Genomic DNA, 27643 nt, shown 5'->3' on the forward strand with positions numbered 1-27643 from the left:
GAACTTTCCTTTCGTTTTTATTTTTTTTTTTTTGTTTGTTGCTTTAGGTCTCTTCCAACACAATTGAGGTTATATGAGAGACCGCTGAAACAAAAAAAAACAAGCAATCTAACAAAAATAGTACAAATGTAAATCAAAATCATAACCTAAAGATATCATAAGCTAAATTATAAATAACCAAGAACAAACGGGCAGAAGATTTACAGAAAAAAAATATATCCCTGTCAAAAATACAATCACAAACCAAAGAAGCAGGATAGGCTAGTAAAGAGAAGAAGAAACGACATCACTATCGGATCGTACACCCATGCGAACATCATAGGTATATGATTCAAGGGTGATGCTCCCATCCAACCACCCGCCCTTTCGTTTTTAGTTCAATGGTGCTTTTATTATTATTATTATTATTATATTATTATTATTATTATTATTATTATTATTATTATTATTATTATTATTATTATTATTATTATCATGATTATTATTATTATCATTATTTTTATTATTACTATCATCATCATCATCATCATTATTATTATCATTATCGTTATTATTATTATTATTATTATTATTATTATTATTATTATTATTATTATTATTATTATTTTTATCATTATTATTATTATTATTATTATTATTATCATTATCATTATTATTATTATTATTATTATTATTATTATTATTATTATTATTATTATTACTATTATTATTATTATTATTATTATTATTATTATTATTATTATTATTATTATTATTATTATTATTATTATTATTATTACTATTATCATTATTATTATGTTGGGTCTATTCTAAGGGAAGATTGGTTTAACCCAGACAATGATAATGCTGTTGTACTCATTTTTAAAAAAACAATTTTTTTACGATAACTACTATGTTACTTGTGTGCATCTTGTGTGAGTGTGTCTATGTCAATATTGTATTGTAATAAATGTGTAACCAAATGACAAATTGACACTTTTTGGGGGAAAATAAAGATATATTATTATCATTTTACACCAACCAGATTGAAATGGTTGGTCACAATAATTTAGACCAAATCATCAGAGACTTAAATATTTATGATAATTGTTGAAACAAAATATGTAACAAGAAATGATTCATAATGCTATCTTTTGGCGGACAATAAAACAATATAGAATGCACAAATTTATAGCAAATTAAGTAGCCCTTCGGATATATTATTTGGTATTTTTATGGCACTGTTTCATACACATCTTTTCAGATATTTGATTAATCTCATCATATTCTTTCACAATTGATTAAAGATGCTTGGAGACTTTGATCTCAATTTTCTACATTTCATTTGTTATCAAACATCATTATGATATTAAATGTATCCACGGCAGTGTGTATAGACCCAGTTTTAATTTTATGAGGTAGACTGCCAATTTGAAAAGAGTTTTTAAGACTGAGGCGTCAATCTAGGGTTTAAATCTTAGAGTGACAATTTGAAAAGGTTTAAGACTGACGGTAAACTGTATTCCCTTTTCATTTTCAGACAAAAGGTGGGACAAAGTCCCATCATTCTCCATTGCGTCCTCCAAGCCATTACATAGTATAACATCTCGGAAATTCTCGCCAGATAAAATGTCAGCTTTCACACTTCCTCCAAATGCTTCATTCAGTCGCAGGATAACACTTCCACTTCTGTCCTCAGCCTATGAAAATGGAAGGAAAATAACATGATCTGTCATTGGTGTTTACAATACCCTTTGTCTGGCTGGCTAATTAACCAATCTGAGCCTGATTTGGTCAAACCATAATAAGCTTATTTGACCCCTTTGACCAGTTTATTTTGTTTAGCATCAACTAAAGGATTGCATCAAACAACTATACAACTTTAATTGATCAAAGTTTCAATATAATTACTAACATCATCAAAAATGTTTGTTTGTTTGTTTTTTTTAAGGTTTTTACAGCGCTTGCAACACATTTAGGTTATATCAGCGCCAGTAAAAAGGAAAAAAATGGGATAGTAGAAAGTTCTAGAATTACAATTAAAGCACCCAAGAGAAAGGAAGACAAAGGGGAACTGGGAACAAATAGGTATCAGATGTAGATTCCAAAAATCATTTAATGTAATCAATCTGATTTTATAAGGCAGTTTTGCTGGTATCAAGGGTTTCTTCTTCGTAAATGTCCTAATAAGTTCCATCAAGTGTACAGAATATTTTAGTGTGTGTTTTTGATTGTTATCTAACATAACAATTTTTTTTTGATGGAATGCATCCAGATTATTTTAATTTTTTTTCTTTCTTGTTAAAACTAATGTTGAGGAGTGTAGGTTTGATAAAAGTTTGAGAAAAATCTTTATTTTTATTATACCGCCTCTAATCCAATATGTATCAGCTCGTTTCTTTTCATGAACATTGCAGAAAAATATGAAAAAAATAGCAGACTGGCTGGAATTAAAGTAAATTTTAAAACTTGAGCAAGGATAATCATCACCGTCTGAATTTCTTTTTTGAAGAAAGGTTCAGACTGGAAACTTGTTTTTATAATCGAGGAGAGTATAAGAGAATCACTCACCATCTTGATTGTCTGTATGATGACTTGTGAAGTGCTACTTTTGAACAAAGGAGCTAATTCTAATCCCTTTCCTTTCAATCCATTTCCTGTTTTAAGGGGCGTGTTGAAAGCAATGGCCTCATTAATGACACCCGATTCTTGAATATTGCCTGAAAAACGGGATTTTTAAATAACTCAAAACTATTTAAAGGGTTCAGTTTTTCTATCCTAATATCATAACTGGCTATTTTCACCAAGGGAGTTATTGCAAAGTGTCTGGAGCATTACTGGTGCCAAAGTCACACCAATGCTATCACTCTCTTTGTAATAACGGTAAAACTGCCAGAAACATAATAAAAGTGCTTATGTTTTGTGAAATATTAAGTTTTGGCCTTAAAGGCTTAAATTCAACAATATAATGATGCTAACTCTGTATCTGTATCTGTATGGTTGGCGCTGAAGAAACCAATGGTCTGGGTGTATTTCAGCTGCGTCCTCATTGGGCGCGGGGCCCATGTCAGTCGGGCCTTGAAATCGTTTAGATGTGGTGCCATGATGACCAGTTCATCCAGCCCATTCCACTCCGAGATAGTTCTAATGAAGAAAGAATTTCTGTAGTTTTGTGTTCTTGTCTGTGGGATTTTGAAGCAGTTCGAATTGTTTGTGGCGTATCTATCAATGGGGTTTTCGGTTATGTGGTTGGCGAAAGTGAGTGCTCGGATTTTTCTTTTGTTTGGTCGTGGCGTGAAAAAGGAGTCTGCCTTTATTGATGGTATTTGATCTGTTATTATCTTGAACATGAATGACAGACGGGTTTCTTTTCTTCTTTGTTGGCGGCTGATGAGATTTCTTTCTTCTAACATCTTTGTCATGCATCCTGGGGTTCTGCTCTTATAGTTCCCAGTTATGAACCGGGCGCCTTGTCTCTGGACTCTCTCAAGTTTTTGAATATCTTCTTTCAGGTAGGGGTCCCAGGCAACTGCTCCTTATTCCAATTGTGATCTCACAAGTGCAAGGTAGGCGTTTTGTTTGCATGACGTTGGGGCGTGGCTAAGGTTTCGGTGGAGAAACGCGAGGGTGCAGCTTGCCTTTTGGGTTATTTTGTTAATGTGTTTCCCCCATTTCAAGTCCTTTGAGAAGGTGATGCCAAGGTATGGGTTATCGTCGACTTGTTTCAGGACGGTGTTGTTTAACTTGTAGGTCTCATTGTACTTTATAGCTGTGCTGAGGATGTAGCATTTGTTTATCAGTTTATCACTCTTTATCAGCAGTGTTCTAGTTCATTCTGATCTGACACCAGATCTGGAACATTTTCACCCATAGGGCAGTAGCAGCGATATGAGAGTTGCATCACTGTTATTGTTCCCTTGGACGTGCTCAATAACCATGAGAGAATATGGGAGAAATTATACCCTGGAAGAAATTCAGTTTCATAATCTTTGGACCAAAGATAGGGGTGTCATGGACAACTCAAATTATTTGCTTTTAGTTTACGTCAAATAAAGAAATATTTTGCTCATGTTATTTCCGATAAAATGAGGTTGATCATGAGATTCCATTGTACTCACCAAGATGTGGCATCAAGGCATAGGAGAAGGAATGCACACCCATGTCAGCAGTTGGGTCAGGACCTTTTGGAGAACGTAACCTGTAGTAGATGGTAAAGACAATGTCATAATGAATTTTTAATGGGTTCTTAAATATTTACAATTTAGTTGATTTTAGCTACTGTGCACTATTTTTTAATTGGATATCAATAAAGATATAATTAGATCAGAAGATTTTTATCAATCAACTAGGGGTATCAAATCAGGAATTACATTATTTAAAAAGTAATATGATATATTCAAAGCAAATAGTAGCTGCCAACCTCTTTAACAAACATCTGCTCTTGAAATGAAAATTCATATTCAGAAAATAAAGATTTGTCTATAGATATTTGGACACATAAAAATAATCTGCACAATGTTCTTTTATTTGAAAGATTTTTTGTTTTTTTTTATTATAAATAGTGTATATTTAGAGAAATTTTGCTATAGCACGACTTAATGAAATTTATTTCTTTTAATTGAGATATTATCTTTACTATTTTATTATTACGCTTTATTGAATGGGATTTATTGATAACTGTCACGGAACATTCCAATGGATGGTTAAGGGATAGAAAGATTATCATTATGAAATTGTTGTAGACACACACTGATGGATATATACGAGGGCTCTTTCAGAAATAACCAAAAAATGCCCATTGCTCAGCAACCAGTGGAGATTTTTTAATTCTGTAAACGACATGATATTCCTTATTTCCTTACGGATATTCCCAGAAATTATGAAATGCATCATTTTGCACAATGAATTTCTAGACGATTTTAAAGATGGCGGCCCACCTTGAAACTTGGTCAAAGGAGGAAATCAGAGCTGTCATACGTTTTTTGAACGCCAAAAGTCTGAATCCTACCGAAATTCATAAAGAACTTCAGAGTGTATATGGTGAGCATGTTATAAGCCGTACACAAGTCTATCACTGGTGTAATTTGTTTGAAGCCGGCCATTCCGACTTGACAGACAGGGAAGGGAGAGGGTGTTCGATAACTGCGACGTCAGAAGACAATGTGAAGCGAGTTGATGAGCTTATTCGTCAAGACAGGAGGTTGAAACTTCATGAAATCGCAAGCAGTCTTGTAATTCGGAAACTTCTGCCCATAGAATTGCATTTGATGAACTTGGCTACAGAAAAGTCAGCTCAAGATGGGTTCCTAAGCAATTGACAGAAAGAAGAACAAAGATTGGAACTTTTGAGAAGAAGCAAGAGCTCACGCAGGGTTCATGGGCCTACTGCCAACGCCGGCGGAGACTTTCTAGGGTACGATGTGACTTTTCTTGACAGCTTAGTCACTGGTGATGAGACTTGGTTGCACCATTGCACCCCAGAAACAAAACAAGATTCGATGACATGGAAACATCCATCCTCACCTGTCGCGAAGAAATTCAAAGTCATGCGGTCAGCAAAGAAAATAATGGGAACTGTTTTCTGGGACAGTCGTGGTGTTATTCTGTTTGAAACCTTACAACCTGGAGAAACAATCAATGCTGCAAGGTACTGCCAAACTCTTGACAAGCTTAGGGAGGCCATTTGCAGAAAGCGCCCAGGGCAGTTGACCAACGGGGTAATTTTGCAACACGACAACGCTACACCCCACACAGCACGAGTGACGCAAGGTTGGCTAGAGAAATATGGATGGGAGATTTTGCCACACCCACCACACAGTACAGACCTCGCACCATCTGATTATCACCTCTTTGGGCCACTGAAACGTGAGCTGGCAGGAAAGCGCTTTGATGTCGATGAAGAGCTTGTTAACCATGTGCGGAAATGGCTACAAAACCTTGACGGAAATTTCTTCCGACAGGGTATCTATTCCATGGTGCGGCGTTGGCAAAAGTGTGTTGACAGACTTGGCTGTTACGTAGAGAAATGAAGGACGAGTCAAGGTATGACCACGTGCAAGAATTTTGTTGATAGCATAAAAAACGCGGATTTTACAGGCATTTTTCGGTCAATTATGAAAGAGCCCTCGTAGATTAAGGGTGTGACAGATGAAACCATTTATGATAGATAGAGTGAAAAATGGAATGATAGATGGACGAAGAGATTTAACAATCACCAAAAATACAGTTTTTATTGAATTGGTAGATAGATAGACTGACAGACAGATGGACAGGCAGAAATTGACAAATAGATAGATTGTTGCGTGGAAGGACTCAGGGACTCAACTTTGCATTGTCAACAGCTTTACTCATACATGGTATCAACAGAGAACAAGCTCAGTGTCATACCACTAAATCACAGAGATGCACTACAGTAATATCTCTATATAAAACAACAACAGAAAAACAATTGAGTAGCAATGACTATCCCGCACAAATCTTTGGGCTTCTTTCTCGCTCACGAAGTGCCCAAATTTGCAACAAAATATGGGACGAAGCCGTTTTGTATATGCTATTTTAAAAAATTAATTACGACGCTGTTTATCAATGAATATGACTGAAAGTTGGCACATAGTTAGAAAAGAGGTCATTTTAGATTATGTTAAGCGACAAAACTCTTGCGATTACCAGAAGACCATTAAAAATAGATTTTTACTCTTTGGAGTAAAATATTTCTAAAACTACCGGGTGTGGAGGTTTTGTCGCTGACAAGGTAATACATGAACATTTCTTCTTTTTAGTTGTAAGATTTCATTTGAATATGACGAGCACTTTTCCGTATTTCACAAAACAACATCCTAATTTGCACTTCATTCATAAAAGACAGGAAACCATTTTGCCCCCCTTTACAGCCCCACTCACAATAATACGAGGTCAAAATGATTTGGCACCAAACTGTCGACTGAGCGGGTCATGGCAAAGCGCTTTCTGATTGGTTGACCTCGTTCAAAGTTCATGACTAGTCAAAATGTCTGCGTGGTCTCCCTGGCAGAGGGGTGTTTATCGTCTGCCATTGCGTTTGGGTTCAATAAACAGCTGATAATTTGACTATTTAATTTACATGAATTTAAGAAACTATGATGTTAAAGATTTTGATTGCAATATAATCTACAATCTTAGCATTACTTTAATTATTGTGTTCCAAGTCACGTTCCACCAGTAATCTCTGTCCCCTTGTCCAATTTCTCTTTTCCTTCTATATTTCTTTCGTTTATGTACGCAATCGCTCCCCCCCCCCCCCCCCCCCTCCCTCTCTCTCTCTCTCTCTCTCTCTCTCTCTCTCTCTCTCTCTCTCTCTCTCTCTCTCTCTCTCTCTCTCTCTCTCTCTCTCTCTCTCTGTGTGTGTGTGCTTTATATACTCATTTCTTTATATATTTCTCTCTATCTCTCTCTTTCTCTGTGTGTGTGTGTGTTATACTCATTTCTCTCTCTCTCTCTCTCTCTCTCTCTCTCTCTCTCTCTCTCTCTCTCTCACTCTCTCTCTCTCTCTCTCTGTGTCTGTGTGTGTGTGTGTGTGTGTGTGTGTGTGTATAATATACCATCCAGCTATTAGAACTCTTCCAATATTTTCATCATATTCTATATCAAATTTGCCATAAAATTGCCAAGTTTCAATCTCCTAATCCACATATTACGTGAGATGCAGCCATAAGTCGAAAAAAAAGCAGAAAAAGCGTCCCATATTTTCGCATTTTTTTCCTCTTTGCGGGTCATCCAAATAAATGACACCTTTGAAACTGCATAACCTGTTTCTTTATGAATGGATTTTGAAAATTCAAAAACATTTTTACTCAGTGGAGATAGGGCTTTGATTTTAGACAAAAATTTACCTCAAAAAGAGAAAAAAAACATTTTTCATAGTCATTTCTAAATTGAGCTTTTATATAGAACAATATCCACTAAATGTACTCAAATTATTTACAAGGGGTCCCTAGCCAACAGCAACACTTAACATATAGGACAGGACATGATGCCTGTTAAGCGATACAACAATTTTTTTCAGACACCTGAGTACAGTGAGAGAATGTGAGTAAAGAGCATTTTCCAAGGTTCAACCATGCGCCGAGCAAAGCTTGAACCCAGGACCTTCCAATCCGAAAGCGAGTGTCATACCACAAGACTACAAGCCGCACTATTCTATCTAGAAAAAGACATTCAAAATGTCCACCAGGATGCAAATCAAAATGACATATTTCATGAATTCATTTTTCATTCCAAATTTACAACCACACCAACGAGTATTCATTCTGTATAATTAAAGTTATACTCACAGGGATAAACGTACAATTCCATCCACAGCTGAGTAGCCATATTTACTGTCATTCAAAATGGCAACACCATATCCATGCTCTGATATGTCAGCCCATTTGTGGCCACAAACCTGAAAGATTCATGTTCAAATTTAAAAATAAGAATCCCATCATCAGCACATCATCATCATCATCATCATCATCATCATTATCATCATCATCATCATCATCATCATCATCATCATCATCATCATCATCATCATCATCATCATCATCATCATCATCAAACGTAATATTTATAATAATACTTCAAAAACCTTAAAATTATGTAGTTTGACATCAACTTTCATTTTCAATAAGCTTTAATGACTTAGAGATGCTCATGAAGTTCTGAATCTGGAGCCAAAATTTCGTAATTCTATTAATTTTTCGTAATAGTAGACACTGTAAGCCCTGGTGTTGTTTTGGGTACGCCACTTTGCACATGTAAACCCATTCAACTCACAATACAAAAGGGGTGACTCAACGGCAAATTGTTCTGAATGAATGGAACTTTTTGTAAAAGGAGGAACAATTGGATCGCTGAGAAACATAATGAGCATAATATAAAAAGTGCATATTAGTTCACACTTATATATCCTCACCTCAAACCTAGCCGAGTCCCAGGAAGTGTTGAAGTGATTTGGACGGTCGTAGAACCCACTCTGAATGTCATAAGTCACAGATGTGGAATGAATGGCGGTTGGGAATTCGGCCTTGAGCATTTTGTGACTTTCATGCCATGACACTGTGGTGTTGAATCTAAGGTAAGGACTGCCAGCATCAAGGGTAATCTCTTGTTGGATGTCACTCAGCTCACTGATCTTGAGGCTGAACTGAATAGTGGATGACATTGAATAAAATGAATACCAATTACTTGTTTTGTGGAGTTTTTCTTTTGTTCCTAGCTATATTTTGTAATATTTTATATCAAATAATTAAATAAATAATTATGCATTTTAATTTTATTTTACTTTCGGTTACATTTTCTTTTTGTTTTGTTTTTTGTTTTTCGTTTTCTTTTTTTGTTAGGGGGGGGGGGGGGGGGGGGAATAGACTTTTGGTCCTAAAAAACATATAAAGAATTTACTTCAAGGACTTTACAATTTAATTAAAATTGTAAAATAAATAAAAATTGCCTTCTATCATCCTCAATGGTAACATTGTCTTTTGGGTCCAATTCCATAGAGGACTGAAATAACCCACTGTCAAGCAATGCAAAGTAAATTAGGCTGATGTGACTTGCTCGAGGCATTACAAGGCGGCAGATGAGTGTCAGACCCAATACTTCCAAGTTACAATGCTCATACTGTTTAGCTACACTGCCCTAATCCATTTACTATAGGAAATAATTGGTGTCACATTGACACAATAGATTATTACGTCTAAATATTTACTCACAATCTTTTTTAAAAAAAGAAAAATCTTGATTAAATGAATTCTCAATCGCTTTTCTCTCTTTGTCCTTCATATAACCAGTCATACCTTTCATTGTAGTAATTTTTTAAAATTAAAGAGTCCCTCTAAAGTTAAAGCCAGCTCTTTACCTTCAAGCATTTCCTCAGAGGACTTTCATCTCCCGACACCTTTGCATTGTCAATAGTTTCACAGACAGGCTGCCTTTAAGGGAATAGTTAAATTTTGGAAAAGATTACAGTAATAAAGCATTATCCAATGCTTGTCTATATCAAATCTTCCCAACTATCAGGTAACCTCTGGCACATCACCAGTTAATAAGGAGGTCTGAGGTTCGATCCCCAGTAGAGGCAATGGGATGGTTTTTTTTCTTGTTTTTTTTCGTTCTTCTTTGCCTGGCACTGATTCATACAGACTTTTTTCAGGTCTTTACCCTATAGTTTCAGTATAGTTAAAGTATTAGGCATCCTTTTTGTATCAACACTGTTAAAGCATATGTCAGTGCCTATCCTTTATGATTAATTTCTACATCAAGCGGCAGAAGCATTTCTTTCTAAACAAATGAGATTTTAAAAAAAATTAATCCATACAGCAGCATTGACGGAAGAATTAAAGTGTCTCATGCAGTAACATTGCATTTAGGCATATGAGAGCGAATGCACACTCATGTCCAGGGTGGTTTGAAAATTGCCATCAACTTGGCGGGATAGAAGGAGTACAAATTTAAGGCTCTGGTGTTGTTCTAAGGTATGGCACTTGAACACAATAACTATTTCAACTCAAAATTTTGAAAAGGGGTGACTGACAGTTAAATTGTACTGCGTGAAATGAATTTTCAATAAAAGGAGTAATCAATGGATCACTGTGAAAAAGTTTTGAGCCCGAAATGTTTCCTGTTTGATATTTTGTTCTTTATCAAAGCCGTTATATTCATTTTTGGTAATTACTTTTTACAGTCCACAGCTTCAAGCAGCTTAGTTTTACTTAAATATACAATATAAAGGAATATGATAGAATAATCAAAACCTGTAAATGTAGCTAACCGATAATTAGGAAAAGTTAGACAATTGGGACAGGTGCAAAAGCTTTTTTGTTTGTTTGTTTGTTGCTTTAGGTCTCTTCCAACACAATTGAGGTTATATGAGAGACCGCTGAAACAAAAAAACAAGCAATCTAACCAAAATAGTACAAATGTAAATCAAAATCATAACCTAAAGATATCATAAGATAAATTATAAATAACCAAGAACAAACAGGCAGAAGATTTACAGAAAAAAAAATATCCCCTGTCAAAAAATAAATCACAAACCAAAGAAGCAGGATAGGTTAGTAAAGAGAAGAAGAAACGACATCACTATCGGATCGTACACCCATGCGAACATCATAGGTATATGATTCAAGGGTGATGCTCCCATCCAACCACCCGCGATGCAAAAGCGATTGAAAGTAAAATAAGAATTTTTATATGGCCCATTATCCACTAAATGTGAACAAAGTGCTTTTTAAGCGCTCCCAAGTCAACAGCAACATTTGAGATATTGGACAAGATGTGACACCAAGGACAATGCAGTAAACTGTCAAATACTCATTTTACACCTGGATCAACTTCATGTTATACCGAGTGGGAGTAAAAACCAGGAACCTGCACGTCTGGTGAGTATAATACCATGAGACTACAAAGTAGCACAATGTAGATCCAAGAGCAACTATTCTTGTGTTTAACCTGACACAGCTTAAAAGTCCAATGCTGACAGTCAGGGGATCAGATTTGAATAAAATGGAACTCAACGTGAAAAGTGTTATAAAAAAGCCCACCTGGTCTCCAAGTGGTAGTCCATCACATCCCAGGCATCCCAGTAGAGAGGAATGTCGTCATAGATAACGAACTGGTTAGCAGGGTAAGATGTGTTGACTAAATCTTTATGGAGCAGACATCTTGAATACAATAAAATAGATTAATATTATATACACAACTGTGTATGGAAAATGTCTTAATTGTTGATAAACTTTTTAGGTTCTTGTTCTCAAGGGTTTTACGTCACTTGCAACACATTTAGGTCATATCAGCGCCAGTAAAAAAGAAGAAAATGGGATAATAAAAAAGTTCTAGAATTACAATTAAAGCACCACAAAAAAAAGTAAGACAAAGGGGAACTGGTTCAAATAGAGAACAAGTGTAGATTCCAAGAGCACACTATCAGTATACTTAGTTTGAGATCATCTAAATGTTTCATCCTGACAAAAGCACAGGCCCCCACAAAGAGGAATACACTCGAATGCTTACAAATAATAATATATTTAAAACAGAAATAATACAGTTCATAACAGAGAGATGATTTATAAGACAAAAAAAATATCATCTCCCAAAACTCTAACTGTACCAGGGCCAGGACAAAACCAAATAAACTCATTCCAAGACAAAGAAAGAAAGCATATTGGAAAACATATATAGGGGGATAAAAGGCACAGTAAGTGCCTCCCTGCTCACTGTAGGAGGTCAGGAACCCCACACAGAAACTCTTTAGGGAGCAGACACTTTGAATACGTACAATAAAATAGATAATATTCACACTTCCCAGTGGAAAGAATATCGCTATTGATGACAAAGTGTACGGTACAGAATATGTTGACAAACTCTTCAATACAAAGCGTTATATCCACTAAATTATGTACTCAAAACACAACGGGTCTCAAACCAACAACAACACTAAACATATTAGACAAGACATATGAACCAATTTATAAGACGCACAACTATAAAGCAGTTATTTTAAAGACTTGACCAAGTTCAAAGTGTTTAAAAAAAGAAAAGTATAATCTCTTGTCTGAAGCAGGCGTAAGAGAGGTGATGTACCATGTTCAAGTTATAATGTGGAAGGGTGGCCAGCGCTTTTCCATGTTACTTTTTTTTTCTAGAATTCAAGAGACTTAGCTATCCGTTTTTAGTTCATAATTAAGAATAATATCAATACTATCAAATGTAATAAATTTCCACACATCACAGCAATGAAATTGTGTTGTTTGAATAGGCTCTCATACCACTGGATTGATAGCAAACAATTAACAATGTTTTCAAAACTTGTCTGTATGTAGAGAAGTGTGTTTACGACCCATAACATTTAATTTTAGATTTTGTTTTTATAAAAAAAAAAAATTATCTACAAACACAGATTTTATTTCAGCTCAATGATGATTGGTTCATGGTAGAAAAAATGTATAGATTTGACTACAATTTGTAATCGAGCGATAGTGGTGTTTTCATATTTCTTCCATTATCAAGACAAGCCTCAGTTAGATAGTTGTTCGAGATCAAGATTTACAAAACATGTCATAAAACTGTAAACTTTTGACCAGTTTGATGAGACAAACCTTTTAAATTCACTTAAAAGTTTGATGATACCAACCACCAGATGCTGGTTGATTACTGTGTGTTGTAATTCAGGTTGGGTTGAAAGGGAAAAAAAAATAATATAAGCATTGAGAGCTTATGTATTGTGTGCAGTGATAGATGCATTAATATTATCATTGTTTTTAACATTGTTCATTACTCAATAGAGAATTGAGTTGCAACTTTGGCGGATTCTAAGTCAAATTATAATATTGGAAATAAGTTTTGAATATTGATTGATTTTATCATCTAAACTTGTGATGTAATGATTCTCTAAGAATGTGCAGCGTTTCATTTTCTCAGTCACAGGGTTCCAGATCAAGATTCAATTCAGTTGAAGACCAGGGCTTGGCTAGTTAGTATTAAAATTTAAAGAATTTTGTTAACAAACTCTCTAATAAATTTGTGGAAAGATTTTGTGTTCACAAGTAAAACATTAAAAACAATAATAACAACAACAAAAACAACAACAACAACAGTAATAATAATAATAATAATAATAATAATAATAATAATAATAATAATAATAATAATAATAATAATAATAATAATAATAATAATAATAATAATAATAATAGTAATAATAATAATAATAACAATAACAATAATAATAATAATAATAATAATAATAATAATAATAATAATAATAATAATAATAATAATAATAATAATAATAATAATAATAATAACTCACTTCTCCTCTTTATCAAAACATTTTAGAGAGACGACCCTGCCCATTGGGTCGATGATGGCTTGAATCAAATCATTACTCAGGACAAAGTTGTTTCCCTGAAATACACAAAGTAAAATAATGGAAATAATATGTTTTTAAAAGAAATCTTTCAAGTTAAAGCAATGCCTCTTTTCTCATTATCTATCTGATTATAACATGAAACTAAGTAATTTTCACTTAGAGTGGTAAGCTCTCTGCATGCATAATTCAAAGTGAACACTTTGCTTGAATAAACTGTGGATTGTACAAAGTAATGCACAAAAATAAATATAACAACATAAGAAAGATTAAACTACTAATTATTGGAATGTTTTAGGCTCACAAAAATTCATCAGCGGACAAAAATTAAAAAGAAAAAAACAACGATGGCGAAAAGCCACAAAAACATTCCGTGTTAAGAACATTGTTTGTTTGTGTGTATTTTTTAAACTGCTGTATATTCATTTTAAATATTACTTGCAACAAGAATAAAAGCCTAGTGATAGCCCAGCAACCCCTGAAATATGTTGAGACCTTCACCCTGAGTTGTGAACTGTTCTCAGATTTTTGGACAGATGGGTCATTTTCAAAAAGAGATGAAAAAAAGAGAAAGGTAGAAAAGAAAACTAAAAGGATATATATATATATATATATATATATATATATATATATATATATATATATATATATATATATATATATATATATACAGATAGATAAATAGAGAGAGAAAGAGAGAGAGAGAGAGAGAGAGAGAGAGAGAGAGAGAGAGAGAGAGAGAGAGAAAGAGAGCAGTGAGCGAGTGGGAGAGAGAGAATGAGAGAGAGAGAGAGAGAGAGAGAGAGAGAGAGAGAGAGAGAGAGAGAGAGAGAGAGAGAGAGAGAGAGAGAGAGAGAGACACAAAGGTAGAGGGAGAAATAGAGAGAGAGATTGTGTCTGTGTGTGTATGTGTGTGTGTTTATGTGTGTGTGTGTGCGTGATTTACTTGATAAAATTATGCGAGCTTCGAGATAACAACAGGATCAATGGATTAAGTGTTCTGGTCGGCATAATGACATACCTGTTTAGTCAAAACAACAGCTGTATTCTCAGTCTTCTCCACAACACAGTCCTGTAATGACCTCAAACACAGGGGTGGGATTTTAACCTTAACTGGGAAATAAAGTCAAAATGGTTTATGGAAGCGGGATCAAGAGAGAAAATTGTATTCATGGGTATGTGACAGATGGAGAGGAGTTATGTGTAAATTCACCTGTTTGTGTGTGTGTGTGTGTGTGTGTGTGTGTGTGTGTGTGTGTGTGTGTGTGTGTGTGTGTGTGAGTGTATATGAGTGTTTGTCTGTGTGTGTTTATCACAAACATGTGCCCAAACACACACACATATATATATATATATATATATATATATATATATATATATATATATATATATATATATAAGAGAGAGAGAGAGAGAGAGAGAGAGAGAGAGAGAGAGAGAGAGAGAGAGAGAGAGAGAGAGAGAAAGTGACTGAGTGGGTGTGTGTGTGAGTGTTTATCACACACACTCTCTCACTTTGTGTGTATGTATGTACGTATTGATGTGTGTATATATATATATATATATTATATATATATATATATATATATATATATATATATATATATATATATATATCGAGGACAACTATACTGAAAGGACATTCATATGGAATCTTCAGGCAACGCTAGTGGGGGCCAACAAAAAATATAGAAAATTCAAACCAAAATAACAGCAAGGGCATTATATGGCAAGATCTACCATTTTAGAGAGTGATTGTGAATTCTGGGTCCAAAAGAAAATATCTAATGATTATTATTATCAGCAGTGAATAAGAGTAGCCAAGAAACGGAAAGGACGAGTAGTTAGATATTCTAAAAACTGACCTTATAGTGATTGATTCAGGATGATTTCTATAGAAGCTTGATTAATGAATGTACATTTAAAGTGATGATGAGGATGAGGATGAGGATGAACAATTCGATGAAGGGGAAAGGAGATGTACAATATCAACAAAGGGAGGTAATCTGTGGAGGATGATCCAAAGAAATATATGAATACCAAAATATCTACTAAGGGATGCACTACATAGTAGTTGTAATTAGGATCTCTCGAATTTATTAATTTAAAAATTTTTTTTAACACTATTTCATCCCTATAAGGGACGATCGGTCTGCCAGGTTGAATTTTCATTGGAACACCTGCAGACCAATGTCTTTCACAAATAACAAATTTTGTTAGATGTGGTTCAATATCCTCATGAGGAGGGAGTTTGTTTAACCATGTTTACCGTTCTGGTTCCTCTTTAGGCAATCTGAACACACAACATTTGTTGGCTTCATTGAAGTCACCATTGCAATTCGCAACACCACAATTTTCCCCATCTTGAATTTGCTAACTAATCACGTCCATGAACATCAGACTCACAAGAGGCAAAAGTTCATGTGAGGAAAAACATTCAGAGTTCTGATTCATTCAATATAGTCAATGGAGTAGCATCAAATTCATAGTTCCATTCCATTCCATATTCATAGAGTTAATTAATAAAGTAACATATCAGATCAATGAGACATAACTATATATTCAGAATACAAAAGTCAGACTTTTAATAAGGGACGCGTCTTTTTCTTCTTTTTCTCAGCTTATGTACATCGTTCACGATGTACAGCTGCAAAATGTGTATGAACCTCTGGATCATTTTTTCTTAATAAAAATACTTTTTTCACGAATTTTTAAAACAATAGGAAAGTATTTCGCTTATTACAGCTATATTAAAATCATTAACTGGTAAGGATTGGAAATAAAAAATGATTTATAGTGTCAAACTTATGATTTTCCGCTTATCCATTTTGAAAAAAATTTGTTAAAATGGAATGTTCAGTTAATTGAAACTTATATGATGTTCGTACAGAATCCGAATATGAAGGAACGACAGACAAGTTTACATTTTATAACAATAAATATACGTTATTGGATGCATACTACATAAGTTGTTACTTTATAACAGTTAATGTGTTTTGCTTTTATTCGGAAAATAGTATGATGTGAACTCATAACCACTAGCCGGAACTACCGTGTCACAATATTTTTTTGAAAAACGATGAATTCATGTCTTACTTTGTGGTGCGAAACTGTTTACATATTTAGCAGTGTAAAATCTCTAATTTTATGACAGCGGTTTTAAAGTGGCTTTTTATTGGTCGTGCAGAAGAAATCTTTTTTTTTTGTGATATGGCACCACAATTAAATACGGGCCAAATTCTTTATTTGGTTAAGAGAAATTGATTTGGAGGTTGACAATAAGTTTTACAACTTTTGATAGAGGGACATCTGAGAAAAACTGGAAAAACATGCGCCATTCATAAAAAATCTGACTACTATAGTTCATTCCTTACAGTCAATGAGTAGCTCAAAATCAGATACATAGTTCCCTTCCATAGTCATAGAATTGATTAATAGAGTTACATCTTAGATCAATGAGACAAAATCCATAATCCCTTTCCATAGTCACAGAGATAATAAATAGTAATAGTAATAGTAATAGAGTGAGTGAGTGTAACTGTATCAGTAACTCAGTAACATCTCAGATCAATATCAGCAACACCAGATCCATGTAATGGGCATAACTATATTCAGAGTCCAAGTTCCATCATATATGAATATGACATGGTGCAGACCCACTAACTAGAAACTGTGAAGTAGAAATAGAAAGAACTGTTCAAGTTCAAGTTGTGAAGTTGACGTGACGAGCAAAGGGGCCCTCTAGACTTATACAATAAAGTCAATATTTATCAGTTAACCATATAGAAAAAAATATATAAATATAAAGCCACAGGCCATAATTCATAATAAAATAAGAAACAGTAAATCCGAATCAGGATGTCGGAGTCTGATCACCATAATATCTGTGCGACTTGACAGAGCAAGCACGACAATGGGTCCAACTATCGTCTGCAGAAACTACAGCCTAATTCTAAACATGTCTTAAATAATTATTACGCAATTATTATTCGTACTTACCACTTTTCAAAGCCATAGTTATTAAAAGGATTTGAAATCAGATTTGTATTTTCGATTACAAAAAAGATAACAAACCCAATCGCTCAGTTTGTAAGAGGGCGTCATAAAAAATAGTTCATACTTGCCTGTAAAACTGTTGATAGTTCACTCCTTTTTGTATATTTTCATATCATTCAAGACGTAAGAAATATTATTTAAAACTTATGGTCGCCAATTTAACCAATTTATTATAAAGTACCGAAATTATAAGGACAGAATCAATTATTGTGCGTTAAAGGAAATTGTACCAAGGAGAAAAGTGGTAGTTTTGCTTGAAATCGTTATCCATATATATATATATTTATATATCACAGCGTCATATTTTCGACTCTGAGCGCTACTTCAATCGCCTCACATCAGGCTGACCACCTGATACCCGATACCCTTGCTCTCGGGAAAAACGTAATTGACCGTGACACGATAGGTATGCAAGCCGGACGTTGGCGTGGCATGCGCGTGTGGTGCATCAATGTGATGCAATTATTTGCTTTGAAACCCTTCTTTTGCCCCCTTCCCCCACCAAACCTTCAGAACGATTCATTTTATTTTCATTATTCATGTTATCACCAAGTTCAGATTTGTTTCTGTGTAATTTTTATTGTTTCTTGGTTTTCAACTTGGAAAATAATATTAGTTAAAATACGACTGCTTATCGCTCTTGGAATGATATCAAATTTGATGTGAGTGATGTGATTAATTTAATTAATAACTCTGGTTTGGATCCATGAAGTTTTATTTTTTTTCGTGATTCCCTTTTTTGAAGTCTTTGTCTTTAATATAAGTTTTAGAATAAGTTCGCGATATGAGCGATTTAGGGATAAATGTTAAATATTCACATTTGTGCTCAAATGTATTATCTCAATGTGTTCTCGGGCGAGGTGGGTAGGGGGGCCTGTGACAGGCTTGGAACAGTAGTAGTAGTAGTAGTAGTAGTAGTAGTAGTAGTAGTAGTAGTAGTAGTAGTAGCAGTAGAAGTAGTAGTAGTAGTAGTAATAGTAGTAGTAGCAGTATTAGAAGTAGTAGTAGTCGTATCAGTAGTAGTAGTAATTAGTAATAGTAATGATAGTAATAATGGGATAGTAGTAGTAGTATAGTAGTTAGTAGTAGTAGTAGTAGTAGTAGTATGTAGTAGTATAGTATGTAGTAGTAGTAGATTAGTAGATAGTAGTAGTAAGTAGTGTATAGTGTAGTAGTAGTAGTAGTAGTAGTAGTAAGTTAGTAGTATGTAGTAGTAGTAGTAGTAGTAGTGTAGTAGTAGTTAGTAGTAGTAGTAGTAGTAGTAGTAGTGTAGTAGTATAGTATGTAGTAGTAGTAGTAGTAGTAGTAGTAGATAGTAGTAGTTAGTAGTTTAGTTAGTAGTAGTATAGTAGTAGTAGTATAAATAGTTAGTAGTAGGTAAGTAGTAGTAGTATTAGTAGTAGTAGTAGTAGTATAGTAGTAGTAGTAGTAGTGTATATGTAGTAAGTAGAGTAGTAGTAGTAGTAGTAGTAGTAGTAGTAGTAGTGTAGTAGTTAGTAGTAGTAGTAGTAGTAGTAGTAGTTAGTAGTAGTAGTAGATAGTAGTAGTAGTAGTAGTAGTAGTAGTAGTAGTTAGTAGTAGTAGTAGTAGTAAGTAGTAAGTAGTAGTGTAGTAGTAGTAGTAGTAGTAGTTAGTAGTAGTAGTAGTAGTAGTAGTATTGTAGTATAGTAGTAGTGTAGTAGTATAGTAGTGTAGTAGTAGTAGTAGTAGTAGTAGTAGTAGTAGTAGTAGTAGTAGTAGTAGTAGTAGTAGTAGTAGTAGTAGTTAGTAGTAGTAGTAGTAGTAGTAGTAGTAGTAAGTAGTAGTAGTAGTATAGTAGTAGTATGTAGTAGTAGTAGTAGTAGTAGTAGTATAGTAGTAGTAGTAGTAGTAGTAGTAGTGTAGTGTAGTAGTAGTAGTAGTATAGTAGTAGTAGTAGTGTAGTTAGTAGTTAGTAGTAGTAGTAGTAGTATAGTAGTAGTTAGTAGTAGTAGTAGTATAGTAGTAGTAGTAGTTAGTAGTAGTAGTAGTAGTAGTAGTAGTAGTGTAGTAGTTTTAGTATTTTAGTAGTAGTTATGTTTAAAATTTCATATTTGGATTATTGAAAATCATTTGTATAAAGTAAGATTTTATAAAATTGACAATTCCAAGATTAGTGTGAAGCTAGCTTCAGTAAACCTTTATGCAGACTTTCAAAAAATTCAGTAATGGGATATAGATAACTACTTCAAGAGCATTTTTTGGATTAACTATGAACTTCGCAAGAGAAATTGAGGGTGAGTTATAATTGTAATAGTTTTAAGAGTAATATAAAACAAAAAAATCAGATGTCCACGGATTCATTGTCTTGTAATCGACACTTTAATTGAAAAGTGTTAATGATAATCAGTTTAAAAAATGACCTACATTTGTTTCGTTCTAACTATCATTCCATCATTCATAGACTACTGAAACTTGTCATGTCACAACCATACATCATTACTAACAGTTTCCACCCTACATGCTTTCAATGGCATGTTTTGATTTAACGGGAATGCCCAACTGTTGATTGCATACAATTACTATAACATGCATGTCCAGCAAGCGCGCCGTTCGTTTTCTCGCCGAAACTGGGTGAGTCATCACCTGGCACATCTGGCATCGCTTAACCGCGGTAGGGCTGTGGGGAGGCCGCGGTATTAAAGTATCGCAATTTGGACACTGTGATATATATATATATATATATATATATATATATATATATATATATATATATATATATAAGAGAGAGAGAGAGGAGAGAGGAGAGAGAGAGAGAGAGAGAGAGAGAGAGAGAGAGAGAGAAGAGAGAGAGAGAGAGAGAGAGAGAGGAGAGAGAGAGAGAAGAGAGAGAGAGAGAGAGAGAGAGAGAGAGAGAGAGAGAGAGAGAGAGAGAGAGAGAGAGAGAGAGAGAGAGAGAGAGAGAGAGAGAGAGAGAGAGAGAGAGAGAGAGAGAGAGTTAAAGTCAAATTGAGAAATTAGGGTGCAGGCACCAGTGAAAGATTAAGATGTGAACAAGTGTTTATGAAATGATGCCACACAAAGCAAGAAAGAAAAATACAAGAAAAAAAAATCATCCCAAAATATCAGTCTTTCTGGACTGAGGAGGAAGGCTAATTTTTTTAGATGTTTTTTTTTTCTTGTATTTTTCTTTCTTGCTTGGTCTAGCACCGTTTCATAGGCACTTTGTTCAGATCTTTATATTAAACTTACCAATATTTGTTTTCGTTCCATCCCCATTGATTTCCACTTTTCTCTTTTTTGCTGGGGTGTGGCAGCAATTATTTGCTTTAGAGATCTCTATGACCTCTGACCTTTCAAAACCTTGGCTATTGATAATGTACACACCATCCTGTATGAGTCCAAACCAAAAGGAACATGTTCAATTTTAATAATGTAATAGATGCCTCATGCCCCTTGCTCAGTGATGGAATAAGTTTTGGTACTGCACATTAGCAATCACTCCTCCTCCTCCTCCCTCCTCATCCTCCTCCTGACATATATAATAACTAACAAAATGAATTGAGCTTTAATACGACTATTTTTGTTAACCTTTTTAATCTTCAAGAGTGAATGATCTTTAAATAAAAGGGATTCAACATAATGAAAAATGGCGTCCAAGTAACATTTGGAAACCCTTTATATGTGGGATAAACCACTAGTCCTTTTAACCAACTATGTAGTCAGTATAATCAATTACATAATATTGTGTAATCCTTTGGAGTAATTAGGCCCATAGAGCCAGAGTTTTTTCCAGTCTCCATAGCGTGAAATGGACAATAGCAATTGCTTGCTACCCATTTGATAGGACACTAGTTTATCACAGAGTACTTTCCGTTATATCTAACAAAGCCACAAACCCAATCACTGTTGGTTGGACAGGGTCAGAAAATAAATCTGCCTGGGAACAAACTCGGTCCCTTTGCATGTGAAGTGAGTGCTCTACCAACTGATATATGGGACCAAGACATAATATTCACTGGGTTATAATTATTTTTTAAGAATATAATTAAGGGACTTGCATGTTAAATGATGCCCAATTTTTCTGATTTTTTTTAAAACCCCAAATTACCTCAGAGGCAGACTTGTCTTTCCCACCTGACCTGACGATGACACTAGCAGCAGCATTGAACAACTTGGACCCAGAGTCACAAATGTCTGGTGGATTTTAAAAATAACAGTTCATTTCAATAACAACTTTCAAGAACAACTAGACATACAACGCATTCAAAGAAAAGCCCACTCAAAAACACAAAAACTCCAATCTGCAAACTCAATATTCATTTGCATCCTACACTATCAAAGACTGGAACACAACAAATTTAGACAAATATATCAAATTTCATTCCCTAGTCACTCCTGTAATAATATAACTTACCTTCATAATACTTTGTCGCATCTTTAAAAACCTGCAATGCAACAACGAATGAACAAATCAAATGGTAAGATAGAGGTCATACATAAAATATCGACACGAAAATTTTCATCAATGATTTTGTTGATTCATCTTAACAACGCCATTACCACATTATCTCATTCATTTGTAGTGTATCATTCATCCTGTTTTGTTGATAAAGGGAAACCCGAAACCTCCATTTTATCTGTTTTCGTATATTAAATTGAAGCTTACATTCAATTTCACATTATTATTTATTTCTTCGAGATTCGAGCAGCAACATTTATAATGGCTTTGAGAAAGCCACTTTGCCCTAGCTCAGGTTGTAGCACTACACTGCAGTTGATGCCTGGGTGGTTCCAGTCTTCCCTGGGGATGACTATGAAGACTAATTTCCCAAAATGGATGAATAAAGGAAATTTATTTTATTTATTTCAAGCTACCCAATTTCTGCAGATTTTGACTGCATGTTCGTTCTTATATTAACTACCATATCAATAATAGTTTTGCACAACGGGTGGAGTTCCCCTTAGACAGAGGATGATAGCTTCTGTGGCCTAGTGGATTCTACATAGCTCTACAGCTTGGGTGCTATTTCTCAGCTATATCGTTTATCCTTTCCATTTGACAATGTGTCCTGCATATATAATGAGATCATTTTGATCCACCTACGCCCTGTCTGAAGTCTTTTGCTGAGCATGAGACGTAAGTAGTCAGGTGGATTATCTTAATGTGAGGGATGCTATTTTTTCCTTGTAAATCAGCTCCCCGTGATATTATGTTCTTGTTAGGTTTTAATAAACTGCTTATTTTGTAACCAGTTAAGCATGTCCCTTGGGAGGGGGGGGGGGGGGGGGGGAAGGAATCCTTTAGCAGTGTCACGGTTTGACTTATAAGCTGTTTTAGACTAACTACAATAATATTATACCATTGGATCTACTTCTGATCTTTGTTAGAACTCATTCCCTTTGTCATTTCTTTTTTATTATGTTTGATTATTTCATCGTCTCCCTTTTACAGACTCTGAAATAACAAAGTAGTGTCATAAGCACAGTAAAAACCCTAAAAACAGTCTGATAACAGATGTCCTACATACCTGTGTGATTGATGACCCTGGTAAAACGTCGTGGAATTGGTTCAGCAGCAGCAGCTTCCACAACCTTCCAAGCTCTTCGTGTGGGTATTCAAACCCTGATTCCCTAAGACATGCTATGGTACACAAGGCCTCAACCTCTTGCAATAGGATCTCACACTGCCTGTTGCCTTTCTTCACCTAATTTGAGGGTATAATTTCATGGCATCATTTGTTTTAGTTGCTTCTATTTTTTATTTTAAATAATTTTTTGGGGGGTGTTTTTTGGTGTTTTGATTTATAAGTTTTTTATTTTGCTTTTTTCTTGTGGGTTGATGAGACTCTTTACTTTTAAAATCAGCAAGGTGTATAAGGCCTGTACATTATTCTCAAATACCATGTCGCATGTTATCAGAGTAATGCAACAGAGTGGTCTTTCTTAAAGGCGCACTGAGAAAAAATTAAATGGCAAAAGTGAATAAACAAAAAAATCGACAATGTAGTGTGGTTTTTTTTTGGAGTTCAGGAGAGGGAGAAATTAGGGGAGTACCTATAAATTAGTCTACTCTTCTTCTCAGGTCCAGGTTTGGATGGAGAAGTTGTATTTTGTCTTTTAGTGAAAAATGTCTGAATTGTGTGTTGGTTTTGCAGCTGTTGAAGCATGGTCCATTTAAAAAAATGTGAAGTAATGCAAAAGTTAGGATGATTAGAAATCTTCCATCATTTAAAAACATTGTTTGCCTCAGAATCGTAGCCTGGGTGAGTGGATTTAAAATATGCTTTAAACCAAGTTCAAACTCAGTAATTTGCGGGTATATTTCATTGAAATCATGCCTACATTTTGATTTAGGGCAATTTATAGATTTAAACATATATATCTGTAGAGGTATTAAAAACCCCAGGAGATCTAGAAATTGATGAACTTCACATATTATTCAACAATATATCCAACACTGGGAAAATTCCAGAAGATCTCTGTAACTCTATTTTCATAGCAATACCAAAGAAAGCAGGTGCAGTCAGATGCAAAAATTTTAGAACTATACGTTTAATAAGCCACATCAACAAAATACTGTTGCGTATAATTATCAACAGGCTAAGGAATAAGATTAACCCCGAAATCGCAGAAGAACAATATGGATTCCAACCTGACAGAGGGACAAGGAATGCAATATACCTCCTCTGTGTTTTAAGTGAAAGAGCTATACAGGTTCAGACCCCACTATACCTCTGTTTTGTCGACTACAAAAAAGCTTTTGATAGAGTATGCCACGAAGAAATACTAAAACAACTGCACTCCATTGGCGCTGATGAGAAAGACCTCAGAATCATGCAAACATTATACTACCACCAGCAAGCATCTATCAAAATCGGAAACTCTACAGGAAATTCCATTCCTATTAAGAAAGGAGTCCATCAAGGGTGTGTTGCCTCACCAGATCTGTTTAATCTATACCAAGAAACAATCATGAGGGGCATAACTAATATGGAGGGAATAAAAGTAGGAGGTCACAACATAAATAATATAAGATACGCAGACGATACGGTACTCGTTGCAACATCAGAAATCCACCTTCAAAAGACTGTTGACAAAGTGGTAGTAGATAGTGAAGCCAAGGGAATGGAAGTGAATATCACCAAAACGGAATGCATGGTAATACAGAAAAACCCCAAAAACAACAACACCTGCAATATAACGATTCACGGCGAGCAACTTACCAACATAGAAAGTTTTAAATACCTAGGTTCAATAGTGACAATAGATGGAAGATGTAACCGAGACATACGAGCAAGAATAACTCAAGCCAAACAGGCCTTCATGGACCTCGGAAACATTTTGAAAAACAAACAGATGTCATTCGGGATTAGATTCCGAGTCTTGAAGTGCTACGTGTGGCCAATCTTGTTATACGGATGCGAAAGCTGGACTACAAATGCAGGAACATTGAAGCTTTTGAAATGTGGTGTTTGAGAAGGATGCAGAGAATATCGTATACTGCACACAAAACGAACGAAGAAGTGCTAAAACAAACATACCAACAAAGGAAACTAATGCCCTTAATAGCGGATCGACAACTATCCTTTTTCGGACACATAGTAAGGAAAGATAAGAATGAATACCTGGCAAGTTGTGGAAAAATACCTGGTAAACGCGCCCGGGGGAGACAAAAAAAAACACTCATAGACCAACTGAAGGGCTTCATCAACCTAACAATCCAAGAGCTGTTTGAAAAAGCAAGAGACAGGGAGGAATGGAGAGAGATAATTCATGCAGTATCCGAAGCCTGGACCAGGCATGGAACCTAGAAGAAGAAGAATAGATTTAAACATTCTAAAGTGGATACATGCTAACGATTATACTGTGTACTTAGCAAATATGTTTCTCTCTGTACCTGTTTTGGGTGGACGTGATCTGGGATGTTGTGTAGTTGTCATAAGTCAATTTACTTTATAATGTTATGATTTCACCAGTTACATTTTGTAAAGAGAAAGAACAAAAAGGTTATATTTAAATTCCTATCCTGGGGGTGCACCAATCCAGGACATATTTGGTCACACTTAAGGGCTCTTTATACAGAATAATTTGTCAATAAATCTTTAAAAACAACAAAAAACAAATGATTATATTTTTCATAAATTAAATATTCTTGACTATGACTTATATCAATTCCTACCAAGACATACCTTTCCCCATGTTGTGTATGTTCCATTGTGGAGTTCTAAATATAACTCTCCACGCCAACGACACAACATATTCAGATCCTTATTTTCAATGGAAGAAAAAAATTCATCAGGACCACTCATCTTTATCCTGGTCATATGGATTTTAAAAAGGAGATAAAACAGAATTAAATAGCAGCAAATGATACACTTGTGTTGCTCTGTAACTCTATGATCTTGGACTCACACACAATCTCATATTCACAATGTAAAAAAAACTGAGAGAAAATATATCTGCAGTAATGCTAATCAATTGAGATGAATAAAGATCCATCTTCCTTATCTTAATCAAATCAAATGCTTGTTTGCAGCACAATATTTACCTCTCATGAATAATTGAAGGGGCTTACGGTGCTTTAACGGAAAAAATGGGACAATCTATCAATATTCTAAGTCATAAACAAAATTATATTTCAATTCGTAAAACACATTTTTATAGTCTAATCAAAGCCAAAATTTTGATTGCTTAACTGCATCATTCTTAATTTTGGTTTTGCTTGCTTTCCTTCAAAAACAAAAGGACAAAGTTTACATTTTCCTACCTGGGCAACCCATCACAATCTTTGAATCGCTCAAGTCTCCACAACATCTCTTCACTGAGGAGGATGAAAACAATTAAATAATAAGAGTCAGAAGCTGCATTTTCAGACTTGCCAACTAAAAACGAACTTGTATCCACTTTGGTCTATTTTATTAAAGGAAACAGTATTTTAAATCTTTTATAATTACTTTCTTTTCCAAATAAAAAATATTTTCATTTTAAAATTCATGATGCAATGGATAGTTTATTACAGAAGGGATCAGTAGGATGCCATGGATGTCATCTCATCAGTCAAGACTACTCAAAATGCACATATCCTTATCTATTGAAAACGTCAATACAGTACAGCTCTCACTCGCATAAACAGCCTCGGATGCAACAGGAGCTCAACTACAATGGTAAAATTATCAACTCCCCGTTCTACAGCCTCTAAGATTCAAATAAATCATGCTTGGCTATGACAGGCTAATATTTCTTGGAGCACAGCTCCAACTACCCAGTTGAGAAAAATGAACAAATCAGGAAGAAAAGAGGAAACCATGCATGGCACACATAACTTATTGAGAATAGAAATAGGGAGGAGAGGAGGGGGTGAGCAAATAGTAGTTATGGTGTGTACAATCAACATTTCTCTGTGTGTTTTGTGTAGCATACCACGATGATGCAACAAAGATAGGCACATGACTGACCAATCAACATGTTGATACACTTTGACCAAATGTATGAGTAGAATAAAGATGTGCAATTCGCGACTGATTAGGTAACTATGCCTATAATGACAAGTGAGTGGTGGGTGATGAACTGTATGTGAAGTTTGAGACTGTCTATTTTTATTATAGGGACTTGGGTTTTGAAGTGATTAGTAGTGGTAGCGGCTGTCAGAGGCGGGGTTGGGATGGGTGAAAAGCAGAGGAAAGTAGGATGGTAGAATTTAATTGTTGGATTGTATTGGGAAATTGTCAATTTTGACACAGTAGTAAAGATTGTGACATCCATAGC

General features: G+C 34.8%; 1 protein-coding gene across 2 annotated transcripts in view; it reads right to left on the bottom strand.

Moving 5' to 3' along the window:
* Positions 1 to 766: 766 nt before the first annotated feature.
* LOC144968292 (alpha-mannosidase 2C1-like) overlaps positions 767 to 27643 on the bottom strand; it is a 43872-nt gene continuing 16995 nt past the window's right edge. Inside the window, exons 14-28 of one of the 2 annotated variants that reach the window (XM_078906506.1) lie at positions 26646 to 26699; positions 26068 to 26194; positions 23407 to 23583; positions 22293 to 22323; positions 21987 to 22072; positions 21128 to 21266; positions 14883 to 14974; positions 13805 to 13899; positions 11538 to 11657; positions 9854 to 9926; positions 8912 to 9142; positions 8289 to 8398; positions 4098 to 4177; positions 2551 to 2699; positions 767 to 1679 (exon numbers count right to left, since the gene is read on the bottom strand). In XM_078906506.1, coding sequence (XP_078762632.1) covers positions 1443 to 1679; positions 2551 to 2699; positions 4098 to 4177; positions 8289 to 8398; positions 8912 to 9142; positions 9854 to 9926; positions 11538 to 11657; positions 13805 to 13899; positions 14883 to 14974; positions 21128 to 21266; positions 21987 to 22072; positions 22293 to 22323; positions 23407 to 23583; positions 26068 to 26194; positions 26646 to 26699 — 1801 coding nt within the window. In that variant the 3' untranslated portion in view covers positions 767 to 1442. The remainder of the gene's footprint in view (positions 1680 to 2550; positions 2700 to 4097; positions 4178 to 8288; positions 8399 to 8911; positions 9143 to 9853; positions 9927 to 11537; positions 11658 to 13804; positions 13900 to 14882; positions 14975 to 21127; positions 21267 to 21986; positions 22073 to 22292; positions 22324 to 23406; positions 23584 to 26067; positions 26195 to 26645; positions 26700 to 27643) is intronic. The other variant, XM_078906507.1, reaches the window with a different exon arrangement.

The sequence above is a fragment of the Berghia stephanieae genome, chromosome 3 (genome assembly GCF_034508935.2).
Source record: "Berghia stephanieae isolate SIO BIC M18660-M18661 chromosome 3, UCSD_Bste_1.3, whole genome shotgun sequence".
Taxonomy (NCBI): Eukaryota; Metazoa; Mollusca; class Gastropoda; order Nudibranchia; family Aeolidiidae; genus Berghia; species Berghia stephanieae.